Source organism: Prionailurus viverrinus, chromosome B1 (genome assembly GCF_022837055.1).
Source record: "Prionailurus viverrinus isolate Anna chromosome B1, UM_Priviv_1.0, whole genome shotgun sequence".
In the NCBI taxonomy this organism is placed as follows: Eukaryota; Metazoa; Chordata; class Mammalia; order Carnivora; family Felidae; genus Prionailurus; species Prionailurus viverrinus.
In genome coordinates, this window is record NC_062564.1 from 32,743,466 (window position 1) to 32,760,652 (window position 17,187).

At 45.2% G+C, this 17,187-nt stretch overlaps 1 protein-coding gene across 5 annotated transcripts in view; it reads right to left on the reverse strand.

Annotated features, from left to right (window-relative positions):
• Positions 1-17,187, reverse strand: part of DOCK5 (dedicator of cytokinesis 5) — a 220,094-nt gene that overhangs the window by 66,130 nt on the left and 136,777 nt on the right. For all 5 annotated transcript variants that reach the window (XM_047855615.1, XM_047855618.1, XM_047855616.1 and 2 more), the window contains exons 19-26: positions 14,480-14,577; positions 13,827-13,916; positions 11,579-11,679; positions 9,642-9,776; positions 6,304-6,415; positions 4,996-5,066; positions 4,303-4,409; positions 1,879-2,015 (exon numbers count right to left, since the gene is read on the reverse strand). In XM_047855615.1, coding sequence (XP_047711571.1) covers positions 1,879-2,015; positions 4,303-4,409; positions 4,996-5,066; positions 6,304-6,415; positions 9,642-9,776; positions 11,579-11,679; positions 13,827-13,916; positions 14,480-14,577 — 851 coding nt within the window. The remainder of the gene's footprint in view (positions 1-1,878; positions 2,016-4,302; positions 4,410-4,995; positions 5,067-6,303; positions 6,416-9,641; positions 9,777-11,578; positions 11,680-13,826; positions 13,917-14,479; positions 14,578-17,187) is intronic.

The following is a 17,187-nucleotide window of genomic DNA, read 5'->3' on the forward strand; positions in this document are numbered from 1 at the left end:
TCTCTCTCCCTCTCCTTCTGCCCCTCTCGTGCTTGCTCTCTCTCTCTCTCTCTCTCAAAGTAAATAAATAAACTCTAAAAAACAAACAAACAAAAAACCCCAAAACAACAAAAACAAACAAACAAAAAACTGGGTTAGAAGTGGAAGAGATCGAGAGGTCTAAGAGGTCATCTGGAACCATCCCTACATGTGCTGGAACAGGAAATTGACGTGCCTGCCGATTTGCCTAAAGATAAAGAGCTACACGTGCGGGGCACCTGGGTGGTTCAGTTGGTTAAGTGTCAGCCAGACTTCAGCTCAGGTCATGATCTCACAGTGCATGAGTTCAAGCCCTGCATTGGGTTGTGCTGACAGCTCAGAACTTGGAGCCTGCTTGAGATTCTGTCTCCCCCTCTTTCTCTGCCCCTCCCCGGCTCGAAAGAAAGAAAGAAAGAAAGAAAGAAAGAAAGAAAGAAAGAAAGAAAGAAAGAAAGAAAGAAAGAAAGAAAGAAGGAAGGAGGAAGGAAGGAAGGAAGGAAGGAAGGAGGAAGGAAGGAAGGAAGGAAGGAAGGAAGGAAGGAAGGAAAGAAAGAGAGAGAGAAAGAAAACTACATGTGCTGACGCTGAAACCAGAAAAGAAGCAGCCTGATTCCCATGTTTCCAATCAACTCTGGATCATATAGATACACTTCTAGAACACTGGAGCTCTGCCTAAACCAAAGCCCCTAGTACACTCACTGTTGCCGACTACAGCTTTGGGCTTCATTTCAGTATTTTGATGACTGAGTCATAAAAGTTACTTTTTGAAAATATTATTATCATGATATGGTTGGTCACATTATTTATGTGTTATAAAATCCCTGGTTAGGAATCCAATACCCAATCACAAAATTCCTTGGGGAAACCTATTGTGTTTTATGTGGTTTCTAGAAACACATTTAAGAACAAAGGAGGAGGAGCGTGACCTATAATTAGTATCAGATAAATAGTACAAACAGGGAGGTGGGTTGAGGGTGGGGTTAGGCAGAGAAGGCAAGGGCGTCGTCCAGGACCTCTGTGGCTGCGGCGTGAATTAGCAGAAATGCAGGCGTGCCCGTGGCCATCCTGGGGTTGACTTTGAAAGGCGAACTAAGAATTCAGCTACGGGAAAAGGGACAGAGTGTTCTTCAATTCCTTTAGCAGAACCGAACCTAAAGATATTGGTAAGAGGACAGGCTTCGGCAAAGCCAAGAGCGTCTTCCCTGCCCTATAGGAACACTGGCGCCACGTGGCCATCGCGGGGGGTGGTGAGTAAGGTTTGTGCTCAACCAAGCACACTCTGCTAACTTCTGCAGCCTCTTAGAGGAGGCCATGGCTGGGCTATGGGCTGTGCTATCTCTAGAACATGGTAAATCCAGGCAGATGCAGCCTGGGGAGGGTTTCGGGGAGTAGGGATGCCTAGGTCACAGAGGAGATGCGAGAGAAGAAAGCACACTGTGGCCACTAGGCCCCAAAAAGGAAGGATCAGTGTGAGGACATAAAACTGAAAATGGCTCAGAAGCTCAGGAATGTCTACAATACTCCTGGAGGGCCGAGGTTTCTGCTTAAAACATTTGAACAGGGGTCCGGTTCTTCGAAGTCCCCTCGGGGATCTCCACCGGCGACAAGCCTGGAGAAGCAGTGGCAGCTGGCGCGAGCAGTAAGCGGACTCTCCTGGACCTCGGTGTGCGGAGAAGGCTCTAGCAAGCAGCAGCCTCTCCGATCACCCCCAAACCAGCCGCAGCCTGCCCCAGTAGCCAGGCTTCTAAGCCCCCTGGGTGGGGCCCTCAGATAGGGAAGGCCATGAAGTCCTTCTTGCCCTAGGGAAGGGACGAGCCTGTGCTGTGGTGTGCATCGGGTGACAGTGACGATTCAACTCACCACATCCTTCCTGTCCAGCACTTCCAGGATGTTGCTCAGAAGCTGCGAGCTGGCCTCATGGTCGGGCTTGCTGGAGTTGTCATCTAACTGGCCGCTGAGCTGGTCGATCAGCAGTGGCAGCAGGACATCTCTGCACTCTGAGAGGGAAGATGCACGCGGCTCACGGGCTGCGGCGGCACCCCCCCGAACTGCCCAGCTTCTTGCCTGCAACTCCCTGACCCCGCCCCCTCCCCCCACTACAGCCGCAGCCCGACCTCTTGGCTCCGCCCAGTGGGGGTTTGATCCCTGCAGGCAGCAGCATGAAACTTCAGTCCCATAACTTGATTTTTGTTTGTTGATGTTTTTTATTTTTTATTTGCTCTGAGGAGGGGGAGGGGCAGGGAGAGAGGGAGAGAGAGAGAGAATCCCAGGCAGGCTCCGCGTTCGGCACAGAGCCTGGCGCAGGACTCCATCCCACAACCGTGAGATCATGACCTGGGCCGAAATCAAGAGCCGGGACGCCCAAGCGACTGAGCCACTCAGGCTCCGCAAGTCCCGTGACTTGATTTTAAAAGCCAAGAAAATTACACCTGTCACGGGTACCTGTGCGAAAACGTTTGAAGTATTCAACAATTTCTTTAGCTTTAATAAAAAAAAATGCCAGCTTGTTCGTTGAATGCTGAGTCGTATGAAATGAAAAACTTAAGCAAGTTATACTTAATGTTCGAAAGCTTCCACCTAATGGAGAGAATCTGCTCTAAAATTCATATAAATACTGAGTGAGCTTGACTAGTACCTCTCCATGTGTTTTGAGGACATTCGGATCATGTTTTTGCAGGCGCATGCACTTCACAAAATAAGGGCTTATCTTTCTATGATGTCTTTCTTCTGGGATCTTCACTACTATAAAACATTTTTACGATGAGGCCAGAGATCCTGGCCACAAACGGAAATAACTGTTAACAGTGAGATTACTTCCTCTAACTAGAACCACGCGGTGCATGCTTGCAAAACACCCCATCCTTCTCACATCTCATTTATCCTTTCTGCACGCTTAGCGGCACGGGCGGCGCGGCATGTTAAGATGTTTCATGACATCACATTTTCTACTTAAGAGCATTCACCAGCTTTGCGCACACTTCCAACGGTGTCCTTGCGACAGCTGGAACCTCTAAGCAGAAACCCACAGGGTCGGGAAGTGTCACAGCCGAAAGGGGCTGCTGATATGAGGTAGCTCAAATCCTTCCTTCCATGGAGATGGACGCTGACTCACAGGAGGCTCCTCGTGTGGCCAAAGTTACATAACTAGCCCCGGGGCGAGGCCAGGAGGCCTTCCACCGATAACCCACTCCCCTTTCCCTATTTCTGAGGAGTTCTGCGGGTCCTCAGACCCTCCAGGCAACACATGCAACATGGGCTCACCCTCTGGGAGCCCCTGACCTGGGAGTAGTTCCCACAGCTGTCCCTGTTTCGCAAGTCTTGGGTTTTGGGAAAGACCAGCTACTGGACCTCTTCCTCCTCTCAGCTTTGGGACAGGAGCACAGTGATTTAAACTCGGTGGCTGCACTGCCTTCCCTCTACTCACCAAATGAAGAGTATTTCATCCATGTGAGAGTTTTCTCTCCTCCGTGCCCTCTGCCTTTCCAGTCGTATGCTGGTGATCTGGCTCCCCAACTAACAGCCCTCCCCACCGCACCCCACCCCACCCCCAAACCCGTAACTCACAGTGCTTGCCGATTTCTGTGGTATAAATACTTCTACTGTGGTCCATTTTCAGCTCCTCACGTGACATGACAGCATGGAGTTGAGAGAGATCACCTAATATGCTCTCCTGAGCTGGGACAGATGGTCCCAGCACACCCCTGCACTACCGACCCGTGGCTTTCCAGAATACACGATAAGTACAGGTCGAAGAAGACATATTTGTTTAAAAAGACTACCTTTCTACTTGCCTGCAACTTTGTGGGGGGGTCCATTTTTAGGACAAAGCGCTCTAATTAATGAAATACTGGATTGTTCTCATTAAAAAATGCATGATTCTGGGGGGCGCCTGGGTGCCTCAGTGGGTGAAGCATTAGGTCACGGTCTCGTGGCTTGAGTTCGAGCCCTGCTTCGGGAGAGCTCCAGCCCCACCTTGGGGGAGATTGAACCCTGCTTCTCTCTCTCTCTCTCTCCCTCCGCCTCTCACTCACGTGCGTGCACCCTCTCTGTCTCAAAAAAAAAAAAAAATTAAATTAAATTAAAAACGCATGATTCTGTTCTTTAAGATACTCTTGGAAATACTGAACTGACTTCGTCTTCTTAAAACCGGTTTCTCCGGAGGTCCCTAAGTCCTAAAATTCTACTGGCAAGGACATCATTGACATTGAAAAAAAAAAAAAAATTTGGCTGAAGCAGCAGCAAGCCTGGGGTTTTGGTAAGCAGTAGTTGTTGGTGAAGACGTACCCGACTGCCGAAAAAGATTGCTCTCCACTATCTTGGTCATGCAGTTAAGTTTCTGGCGAACTAACTGGTTGTCAGGAATGCTCTGAATGAACTTGCAGAAGAGCATGCTGCAAAAGAAACCCCAGAGGTTGGTATTTTCCCTCCGTCACGCTCAAGGTATCATTACACGGTTCCCCTCTACTCTGAGATTTGGGCATGGAGAGTCTGACCTGGAAATCTCTCCCAGACACCCTGAGAGTCTGTCCCTTGGAAGTAAAGGCGAGACTGTATTCCGTGAGGGCTACAGCGCTCAGCCTCGGGGCTGCCTCCGTGTAAACTGTCAGAGGGCGGTCACATCTATCCTGGCTTTGCGGACGGGCCTTAACACTCCTTCTGCACAATCCTTTTCTGGCTGACTTTGCTCCGGTGTCGCTCACCATCTGACTTAGCCGGGATGCTTAGGTATGGGGCTGGAAGCGTATCATTATGTGCTTTCTTCTGTAGTTAATTTCATGTCTGCGCGTCTTGATTCCCCCAGAGAAAGTGCAAATCTCTCCCAGGGGCAGGCTTTGTGTCTCCTTTTAGATCTTCCACAGCAACGGAGCGCCGAAAGGGGTCAGAAGAATACGAGAACGCGTAAGCAGCCCAGGCCCCAGCCAAGCGGGGAGCTGCTTCTCTGGTAAAGTCCACAAACAAATGTGTTTTGCTATTTACCTGAGCTCAACAGGATCGAACACAAGTTTGACGTCATTAATTATGCTGGGAAGGTACTTCAGAGCTGCTCCCTGTAAGAAAAAGGTACCAAAAGGCAAATTCAGTTGCCAAACAGGATGAATACAGGATGTACTCGTTAACCCCAGGAAGAAAAGGCTTGGCTCAACATAGGGAACTGGAAACGGATGATCTTGCACTGGAGAAGAGAGCTCAATGTTGCTAGATGTGATCTCCTAAAATCTTTTTCCTTAAAAGTCAGGTGGCATGGCTTTTTTTTTTTCTTCTTCTTCATTACCAACAGGCACTATTTGGAACTCATTTTTCTATCTAAGGAGGTAGTTAAAATCTTGACATCTCCCTCACAAAGTGACCATAAACAACAAAGAAGAAATAATAAAGCTCAGATCTGAATCCTCAGAGATTGCCTATTTTACATTAAACAATCGATAACGGGGACGCCTGGGTGGCTCAGTCGGTTAAGCGGCCGACTTCGGCTCAGGTCATGATCTCGTGGTCCGTGAGTTCGAGCCCCGCGTCAGGCTCTGGGCTGATGGCTCAGAGCCTGGAGCCTGTTTCCGATTCTGTGTCTCCCTCTCTCTCTCTGACTCTCCCCTGTTCATCCTCTGTCTCTCTCTGTCTCAAAAATAAAATAAAATGTTAAATAAATAAATAAATAAATAAATAAACAATCGATAACAATGAATATGATGGTGACTTTTGGCTTCTGGGAACTTAGAATAAAAACCTGTTGCCTGTAACATCAGGATCCACGGGCTGAATTCACAGGGGCCACAAAAGCCATTCACAGGACGTCAAAAGGATAGTCTGTCTTTTTTTTTTTTTTTAAAGTTTTATTTATTTATGTATTTTGAGAGAGACAGAGACAGCGTGAGCGTGGGGAGGTGGGAAGGAGAGAGAGAGAGACAGGGGGAGAGAGAATCCCAAGCAGGCTCTGCACTGTCAGTGCAGAGCCCGACGCGGGGCTCGAATCCACGAAACCATGAGATCATGACCTGAGCCGAAACTGAGAATTGGACGCTTAACCGACTGAGCCACCCAGGAGCCCCTCAAAGGATGGTCTGTCTTTGGCAAACTGCCGTTTGAGAATATATTTGAGAACACAAATGTGCATAAAAGTTAACACACAGGCTTTTCCCTTAACAGCTTTCTTTAGTCATACTAAAATTCACTAGCTTTCCAAGAATTATGATTCACTTTGTTTCTCTCCCACCATGGCCCAGTCTGTGTTGTCACCGAGCACCCTCAGCAACAGCACTGAAAGGGGCACCCGTGCTACACCACGCTGACCTTGATCTTGACAGCTTCCTCCAGAGGCCTGTCCATTAGCGTATTGAAAGCCAAAAACAACTGGCGGATTGAATTATTGAATTCGTCTCCATCTTCGCTTTGGCCATAAAATCTTAACAAGGGAAAGAGAAAAGCAGTCAGGTTCCTGTCTTTAAAAAGACATGTTCAAAAAGATCTGTTGCCTCAGCAACGCTGGCGGTCCATGCGTCTTCCCCCTTGATAATCCACTTTCCACCTAGGAGATGAGAGGATCCCTGGAAACGTAAGCCAGATTTTACTGCTTCTCCGACTGAAACCCTTCGACGGTTTCCCATTCCACTTGGGAGGAAATCCAAGCTCCTGACCACGGCTTACCTGGCCCTTCCTCGTTTGTCCTTAGCCTGCCACTCCCCATTTTCATTCCCATTTTAGTTCCCCTTGCTCCAGCAACACTGGCCTCTCCTGACTCCTCACACAGGCCCCACAGGACCCTGGCCTTAGCAGTTCCTGCTCCTGCACGCCTCTTCCTGCCCAGGCCGCCTCTCCCGGTTCAGTCTCAACCCAAACACCAACCCCTGGAGAGATCTCCCTCCCTCCCTCCCCGGTTGTCATCTCACCAACCCCTCCCCTGTCAGCCCTTACCTATCCGAATTTATCTTACGCTGCCTTTCTTCGCTCTGCCTCCCTGGCTTCCGCACAGCCCACAAGCGCTGTCAGAGTGGGAGCCTTGTTTCATCCCCTGCTAGATCTCCAACACCCAGAGCAACACTTGGCACCTTATGTGCCAGCACTTAGAAAAAGGGGGGGCTAATACAAGACCAAGGGATGAAGATGGAGTTCTCAGTGCCCTATGGTGGGCAATTTACAGTTTTAATTCTCCCCAGGTGTCTCCCCAATGGAGGTAAACTTCAGCCCGGAAGTGAGCTCAGAAGAGGAACGTAAGCTCTGATGAGGGCAAACAGGGTGGGAGGTGGGGGTGTGGTGACATTTCTTTTGCAGCTCCTGGACAGGGCCAGTAAACTGATGTGTCTATCAGATCTAAGCAGCCAGAGAATGTAGATTTCTAGGCTCTCTTTCTCAGATCAAGTTCTTCCTTAATGAGAAAAAATCAGGGGGGTGGAGGGGAACAACTATAAACAGGTGCTCAGGGACTAAGTTCAACACAGCAACTCCCTTAGTTAATTTCATGGGTTACTTGACCACACTAATCTTGGCTTTTCCACTGTTCTCTTCCTACATGATGTTGAAAAGGATGGTTTAGATGCGCTGCAACACTGTCAGTCAGGAGTGGCACCCTAGTGAATCATCAGTGGAAAAAATTTCTCAATTTCATAAATTACGGTTTTCTTTCTATGGTTTTATGATGATTTTCGTTGCTGGAATCAGAGTTCACTGTACAAACTTTCCGATAAGGGAGTGCTCCCTCAGTGGGACACTCCAGGCCCTAACTGAATTTGTGGAAATTTAACATAATTGCAAAATACAAGGAACTAGCTATAAAGGAAGCCTGTCTGATGAGAGAGACTAAAGAGATTGTGTATAATCCTGGGTTTGGGTAAACCCTGTTCTCTTCTGCTAGGGAAGGAGGAACTGTCTCTCACCCAGCTGAACTTTTAAGTCATTAAACGTTTTTAAAAAATATAAAAATGTACAAAACCACTGTAGAAACTTTAAAAAGGCAGAGAGAATAAAAACATCCTGCTTAAAACCCTCTTACCTACAATTTTATTCCTATTAAAATTTGTTTCCGAACCTATTATATTTTTGAAATGGGATCATATTGCACTTATGTCTTATGCCTTAGTTTTATTATTTAAGAACACCATTATCTTTCCTCATTAACATTTTTTAAAGGGCTGAATATACATATTTTATCATTCATCTTTGTTCACTACCTGATGCATTTCTTTCCATCAGATAAATTCTTAGATGGGCTATTAGTAACCAATGTGGTATTTTCTTTTGCTTTTTGTGGTTTTTGTTTTGTTTTTGCTTTTCATTCATGGTGCCACATTTCTGCCCTTAATAAATTTACATTCCTATCAGCATTAAAATGCAGGACCGATTTTTGTCCAACTTCATCAAAGGATAAAGATTTTTAATCTTTATCAATTGTATAGATAAGAATAGTGTGTGTGTATAGATAGCGTTTTGACATCGTGACTATTTTTTAAGAAATTTAATTTACCATTTGATTTGCCTCTTGTAAATTATCTGTTTTTGTTTTCTATTATTCAAGGGCGTTGATCATTCTTTTGTTGACTGATAAGAGCCTTTCATTAGTAAAGCTAATTAAACGTTTTGATCTATACAGTATGTCACAAGCTTTTTAAATAATAATTGTTTGCCTTTAGTTTTATGATTTTTTTTTTTCAACGTTTATTTATTTTTGGGACAGAGAGAGACAGAGCATGAACGGGGGAGGGGCAGAGAGAGAGGGAGACACAGAATCGGAAACAGGCTCCAGGCTCTGAGCCATCAGCCCAGAGCCCGACGCGGGGCTCGAACTCACGGACCGCGAGATCGTGACCTGGCTGAAGTCGGACACTTAACCGACTGCGCCACCCAGGCGCCCCTAGTTTTATGATTTTTTAAACATACCATGTTAAAAACAACAAAAATGCTCACATCTAGACTTGAAACCCTCTTACCTACAGTGTTATTCCAAATAACATTTTAGCATGCTATCTGTCCAGTTTCCAAACCTGTCTTAACAATATATTTTAACAGTTTGGAAATCCTGCAATTACTGAAAGGCAGAAATGGCACGGGGCTGTGGACATTCCCAGAGAAGTTATTTTCTCATTCTTCGTCTTGGCTATTTTTGATGGAGCTGTTATTCTAGAAATTCAAGGTGTGAATTATCCTATCTCTGTGGCTTAGTTTCATCACCTAGCTAAGCATGACGTCAGTAAAGAAACACACACCTGAGGAAACATCTCCCCCAGACATCTGCCATCATTCACCATCCACAGCAACAAGAGCTCACGATCCTAGATTTGTACACCCGGTATCATCACGATGTCTTTTACTGTGCTAAAGGTAGTCTTGCCACAGGAACCTTGTTTCCTAGAGCTGTCATCGCCAACCAAGGTTTTCACCAAGCTGCACACTGTAGTCACCCGCATCCCCAAGTCCTGTTGTCATTACTGCCCTAGAAATTCTGACTCGGGAGGACTTGGCACAGGCCTTCTCTAGGGGTTTCAGGGTCCACCTCCATCTTCAGCCTTGAAGTTCTGAAATTTGGCAATTCCATGAGCCAACCATGACTCGCAGAGCTGAACGTGAGCGTGAGAATTAAGGACAAGTCCATGAAGAGACAATAGACAGCATAGACATCTTATTACAGCTACCATTACCTCAAGTAGAGTACTCTCGATTGGATGATGAACCTAAACAAGTACTTTAGGGCTTTCAAAGCAGCAAAAAGCAATTCTGTCTTACTGGAGTCCTCTGCATTAGCCACATAGAAGTTCAGTACCTTGGAGAGTTTCCTTAAAAAGGTGAGAAAGAAAAAAATGTCAATGGGGCCAAGTGGTACTCAGGTTTGGGGGATGCTATCTAGGAAGGGAACCTGGCATACTGAGGAAGCAGAGGTCACAGCTACTATTATCTCTTCTAGAAAAGGCCCTGAGCAGGGAAATAAAATTCATCTGTAGCTTTGTTTCCTCACTGCTGCTGGGTTTGGAGCTTCCCTTATGCATAGAAATAGGGGATGGTTTCTTTCACTCTGTAGGATTTTTTAACAGGATCAAGAAATGAAAGTGAAGGCATTTGAAATCATGAAGGTATTTTAATCTCCAGGGTGCCCTACAGACATCTTCAGTCATTCCTGTAAGGAAAGGACTATCTGCCTAACGTAGTCACCCTGCAAGAAGTCTGATTCTCTCCAGTGTGCCTCAACTCTTTGGGATCCCCAAAATGGGGCCAGAGCGACACTCCAGTGACTATGGGAGAAGCTCAATCGGACTCGGGCTCAGTTTGTCGAGAATACCCATGGTTTCTGAGCATCCCAACAGACAGAACCATGCTCAGGTGTCAGACTGCTCTTTGTCCGAGGCGAGGCATTTTCTTACATCTTTTTCTAACTCCCACGTTTGAGGACACGGATATTTTGGCCCCGCTGTAAATCTCTGGGTTTTTGTAGTACTAGGAAAAATCCACAGCACACATGTAGAGCTGACGAAGCCTTGTAAATCAAACCCAGATTACTACATCCAGGAGTGCTGCATTTGGCTCTGTGTAATGAAGATCCAGCGGTAGGATTTCCTCCCTTGCAGGTACTACCCGCTTGGAAAGGGAGGCTACCAGATGGAAAGAAACCTATCACGAGCCCATCTGCGGCTTTTCCCCATCCAGTGGGCACGATGTCCGTTGTGTTGGTTGGTGAATTTGCCACATAACACCTCTTTTCTGTCATTTATGTTTTATAACATTTCTGGACCTCCGTGCCAATGAAACCAAGAACCTTCTTGTTTAGCTCAGAAAGGACATAAGGGATCTATGATCTGACCTGGCGAATCAGGTCAGCAGTCAGACCGATAGATCGTCAACAGTAGTTGGCATGACCCGGCAGAAGCCACTGTCAGAGAGATCTCTGACGATCTTAGTGACATGCCTGTCACTCTTTATCACATCTCCTGGCACGATAACTGGAATGTGAGGGGGTGGGGGTGAAGGCCACATACAATGCCATGGTGAGCTGCATGGCAGTTGCTTTCCTTAGTCAAGAGGCCATAAACCAAAGACAGAAAGGAGGCTGCATTATGGGAAAGGCAGACACTATTTTCCTTTGTATAAAAGAAAAATGGTATCTTCTCATATCCTGTAAGTAATGAAATCTACAAAGCACTTGTGATGTAGGGGTGAGGGCATCATCCTCAGTTCTCCCAGACTTAGTCTTGCTTAATCCACTGTTTGATCCCCTTGGGGTTTCATGCTAAACCCAATGCCACCCAACTCTCCTAAGATCCTGAGTATGATCTCTGTTCTTGACTGTGTTCCCAGTGGCTTCAACTCCTCATCTACGTATGTTCTGGGTTCTTCAAGAAACATAGCCTTATCTCTTCTGGAACTTGCCAGAAGGCAGGGACTGAATTTAATACCTTTACCAGGGTTGGAATACTTAGATGGTTTCCTCTTTCCACCTGCAAGTTTAGAACAAGGTTCTGCACTTAGGGGCACATTTACTTAGCTTATATCCCTCTCATTTCTTAACAACCCAGCCCTAAGAGTGCAAACCCAATAATCCAGGTGGTTCCAACTGAATAGTCAGGTATTTCCCCTGAATACTTACACGTATGCCAAAGTGGCACTGAAGTGCTTGTAAATGTAGGTTTCAAGGACAGGATTAAAATGCTGGAACTTGATGTCTCCAATCAGTGAAATAATAAATACCTGCCAAAGGCAAAAAATATAAATAGCAGCGCTTGTACGGCCCCAGGCATTCTGTCAATAACCTGGTTGTTAACATCCTGGTGCCTTCTTTTCTTTCTTGACCATTTTTGGAGCGTTCCCACTCTACTCTTCCAAAGCTGAAGTGAAGTCTTGGAGTTTCTTTTGATTTAACGTCAATAGAGAAACAATCACGTGTCAGGCACTGAGCTAAATGCTCTGAGGAACCTAATAAGAGCCAGCGTCCCTGGCCTCAGAGAGTTCACCGTCTTAAAGAAAGGCCGGTGCACAAGCAACATGAGTCGGGGGAAAAAAAAAAAAATGGGAGAGTCAGAAGATGCAGAAAGGGGAATCCTGTGGAAAAAATAAACTCTAACCCAAGGATGCAGCTACTGAAATATTCCATGACCTAGTTGTCCTGAGTGCAGCACGAGTGCCCTCAATAACTGAACTTCATCAGAGGTGCCTCTCAATTTCCCCTTCTTCCGTCACCGTTATCGCTATCAGGCATGTAATCTACAAATAACCACATTGCACCTACCGAACACAGAAGAATGCAAACCACGGGGGATGCCTGCATATAACCGCTGCCAGCTGCTCTGTCCCAGGAGAATCTTAGACCTCGTCCCCTAGAACCCACGACCATTCTTTCCCATAAATCTGGCCAGGTGTGAACTTCGCTGTAGCTTTTATTCTCTTTAAGATCTTACATCTTTAACACCCTGATCATTTCTTGAATATATCAATTTCTCCAAGCTGGTGCAATACCTATTATTCCTTTGCTGCAACATCCAGGTAAATCTACATAGAATTTTCACCTCAACAATGAGAAAACAACGCTTGGTTTGGATGTGTCTGCTTCCTCCACTCCAGTACGATTTGCGCCCTTCCAAGATTTTAACATCAACTCTCATTGTCTAGATCTCAGGGTTTGGAATGCGCTGTATGTTTAAGTACTTGGTGTGGCCTATTTAATTGTCTGCTGTGCTATGTGTTGTGCATAATGAGACTGATATTCATTTCTGATGTAAGAATTCAGTCTCCCTTGTGCGAACACACAACACGGCCACGATCATCCTGGTATCTCCTGGCTTATAATTAGGTAATTAAAAACAATTTTTTTTAATGTTTATTCATTTCTTGAGAGACAGATAGAGAGAGAGTGAGATGGAGGGAGGGAGGGGTAGAGAGAGGGAGACACAGAATCCGAAGCAGGCTCCAGGTTCTGAGCTGTCAGCACAGAGCCCGATGCAGGGCTCGAACCCATGAACCACAAGACTATGACCTGAGTCAAAAATCAGGGCTTAACTCACTGAGCCCCCCAGGCACCCCAAAGGTGCCTTTATTTTTGAGAGAGAGATCGAGCAGGGGAGGGGAAGAGAGAGAGGGGATAGAGGATCTAAAGCAGGCTTCACACTGACAGCAAAGAGCCCAATACGGGGCTCAAACTCATGAACTGTGAGAACATGACCCGAGCTGGAGTGAGACAGTCAACCAACTGAGCCATCCTGGCATCCCTATAATTAGGCAATTAAAAAAAATTTTTTTTAACTTTATTCATTTTTGAGAGACAGAGAGAGACAGAGCATGAGTGGGGAAGGGGCAGAGAGAGAGGGAGACACAGAATCTGAAGCAGGCTTCAGGCTCTGAGCTGTCAGCACAGAGCCCGACGCGGGGCTCGAACTCACGAACTGCGAGATCATGACCTGAGCCGAAGTCAGACGCTGAACTGACTGAGCCACCCAGGCGCTCTGGCAATTTTAAAGTAAGCTGTTTCAGGGCGCCTGGGTGGCGCAGTCGGTTGGGCGTCCGACTTCAGCCAGGTCACGATCTCGCGGTCCGTGAGTTCGAGCCCCGAGTCAGGCTCTGGGCTGATGGCTCAGAGCCTGGAGCCTGTTTCCGATTCTGTGTCTCCCTCTCTCTCTGCTCCTCCCCCGTTCATGCTCTGTCTCTCTCTGTCCCCCAAAAAATAAATAAACGTTGAAAAAAAAATTTAAAGTAAGCTGTTTCTAATTTAAATTCTAGGAATTTAGGCTAAAGAAACAATCAGAGAGATGTATACAAGTATTTATGCAGGAGAATATTCGTTGCAGTCATTTATAATAGTGAGATACTGGAAACCACCCAGTTGCAAGAATAAAACTGCTTACCAGTGCATCAAACACAAGGAAGTCGTAGGTTTCGTTGTCCGACATTTCCATCATTATGTTAAAAAGTGCATCTAGTGTATCTTGCAAAAACTGAAGATTAAAAAAAAAAGGCTATGTCATACTTTACGTTCAGTTGTATACTGCAGAAATTCAGGGAAAATTGGGTTTCAATAGGAAAGGCTTAAAAATAGCATTTCTTAAAAATCGGCACTTCTACATCCTGGTGTGGATAACAAGTTTACATATACATATGATATGTATAAATATATATATCAGCACATAAAATAATATATTATTATATATAACAGTATTAATTATTATATATTACCAATACATTATTAATAATAATGTTAATATTATATGATTATATTAATTTTTTTTTTTCTGGAGAGAGTGCCTGCATACACATGAGGGAGAAGAGCAGAGGGAGGGAGAGAAAGAGAGAGAGAGAGAGAGAGAGAGAGTCCCAAGCAGGCTTCGAGCTGTCAGCTCAGAGCCCGATGTAGAACTTGATCCCACAACCCTAGAATCATGACCTAAGCCAAAATCAAGTGTCCCCCAGGTGCCCCACAAGTCGTATACTTCTAATCACTGATTTAATGTGAAATGTTGAACTAGGGATACAGTGACTGTGTTTCTAAGCATGAACATACCTTAACAATCTCACTGCCATCCACTTCCATTAACTTCTTCAAGTTGTGTTTAATGTTCTGGGAGTTCGAACGCCAATTTAACAAGCCCAACAGGTCAACTGGGAAGAACGAACACCAACCATAAAATCAGACACTGATTACAAGAAGCAACCCACGCTATTTCAGGATACAACTCCAGAACTCTCTAGAAAAGATAACTGCTCTTGATAGTGACTAATTCCTTACGTATTCTTCAAAAATTTTATTGTCTCCTATCTAGATCAGAAAAACCTTATAGTCTTTCGTTCATCAGAGAAAAAAATTAACCAATAATATAGAAAGAACATAAAACTGAATTCCTGAATGGCATTCACATTTCTGAAATAATGGCATCATAGTCATACAGATGAAAACTTGAAAAACAATACTCTTAACTCCCTACCTTTGATTCGGGAAGTACTATAAATGGAATTTAATTATAGATTTATCTGATTCCAGAAAACCTTGACCTTGCTGCTCTACCATACTGCCTTCCCAGAGTTCTTCAAAGGAACAGATGAGATAGGTTGGCATTTCAAAGGAAGGCGGAACAGACTTGCATAGTCCTTCGGGTAAGACTGGGACAGAAATCTTGAAGTGTATTTGGACTTGAAGTGCGGAATTACGGATCTTTAAGCCATTTATAGCTTTAATTAACGTTGAGTTAACAAAAGTGTGACAGAAATAGAACAGGCATCTGGGCTGTTACCCTTTTATCATTTTGTTTAGTTTATCAAGTTACTCTTCTAATTTACAGAGCATTACCTAAGTAGCAATACATTCTGTTTAATCCATGGACTTGTGTAATTATATAGAAGTTGTTGAAAACACATACTCTTCATTAGAATGGCCAATCTCCTTCATGAGTGTTTTTTTTTCTTTTTTTCATTTTATTTATTACAGAGAGAGAGTGAGCGAGCTGGGGAGAGGGGCACAGGGAGAGAGAATCTCAAGCAGCCTCCCTGCTCAGCATGGAGCCCGACTCAGGGCTCGATCCCATGACCATGAGATCAGGACCTGATGGGAAAATCAAGAGTAGGATGCTCAACCGACTCAGCCACCCAGGTGCTTCCATGAGTGTTTGTTTTCTTAGCTTGTGTATTGTTTAGTCCCTGGGAAACCTCCAAAATCCAGTGCCTAAAGACTCCCCAATGTCAACAGAATCAAGTCCCAAAACCACTCACAGCAGGTGGTAAGGCCCCACCTGTGCCTTCCTGTCACTCCACCGCCCCCACCATTTAAGATCCACCTCAAACTTTATTCCCTCTGGGAAGACTTAGCCAATCATTCTGTGCTATTTGCGCTCCTTTCTGCATATACACACACACACACACACACACACACACACACTTATAACCAATAATAAAGACACACTTGGTACTTCTTTGGCTCTTCCCATAGATGTGAGCCACTTGAGGGCAGGAACCATAGTGCATTCATTGTCGCACACCCTCATATCGCTAGGCGCCTAGTAGGTGTTCAACACATGTTGGAGGAAAGAATAAATGGGTGGATGGAAAGGGAACTGGTAGTCCTGAGGAAGCTGGTAGTGTGCTCAACACAATTCTTAAATGTATTCATTTGTTCAGTTAGCATTTAGTAATAGACGCTGTGCTGGGCTTATCCACTAGGCACTGTCTATTTCCATCGTCCCGTCTCCTATTTCCACCAGAGGCCAGTCAAGGGTACCACTCCATTTGTTACTTCATCCCACCAGATGCCGCCCGAGGGCAAGGATTTTAGGTATTTCATTGGCGTGAAGAGTCACCCAGCAGCTTTAAGCATCCGCAGACAACCCTTCGATCAGCCCTCAGGTTTACACCCTAGAAATATTTCCGTGCCACATCACTGCCCATGTTAGGAATATACTTGGCATCTGGTGAATCATAAGGTCCTTGGGCTATAAGACGGGCAGCAGTTTTAGAGTGAAACTCCCTAGACTTCCTGCACTCCTGAGATTCACGTGGGTCAAGGCATATACCTCTAGTTAATTCATGTCAATTGCTGCACAGTATCTCTCCTATTGTGCAGACATACCACAATGTTTGTCCATCCCACTGCTGATAAACATTAGAGCTGTCTGCAGTTTTTTTTTTAACATTTTTTAAAGTTTTATTTTGAGAGAGGGAGAGGGAGAGGGAGAGGGAGAGGGAGAGGGAGAGGGAGAGGGAGAGGGAGAGGGAGAGAGAAATCCCAAGCAGGTTCTAGGCTGCCAGCAAGGAGCCCAATGTGGGGCTCAAACTCACGAACTGCGAGATCATGACCTAAGCCGAAATCAAAAGTTGGATGCTAAACTGCCTAAGCCACCCAGGCGCCCCTGTGTGCAGTTTTTCTATTTATCACAAACAATTCTCTGCCGTGAACATTCTCACGCATCTTCTGGTATCCAGGTACAGCAGCTTCTCTGGGGAATAAAACTAGAATGGAATTTCAGGATCATCAGGAATGACCATCCAAATGTTATCCAAAGTCCTCTCAATCTATGTCCCTCCCCAAAGTATTTGAGAATTCAGGATACTCTGAATGACAATCCCCAAATTAAGGCTAGTGACCATTTTAGGGAAAGGATTAGACGCCTTAACACTTAAAAAAGGAAAGAAAAATAAAGAAAAACCGTAAGTTTTGGAGTTACAAATATCTATTTTCAGACATGAACTTAGGCAAAATATTTTAGCACTTTTAATTCAATT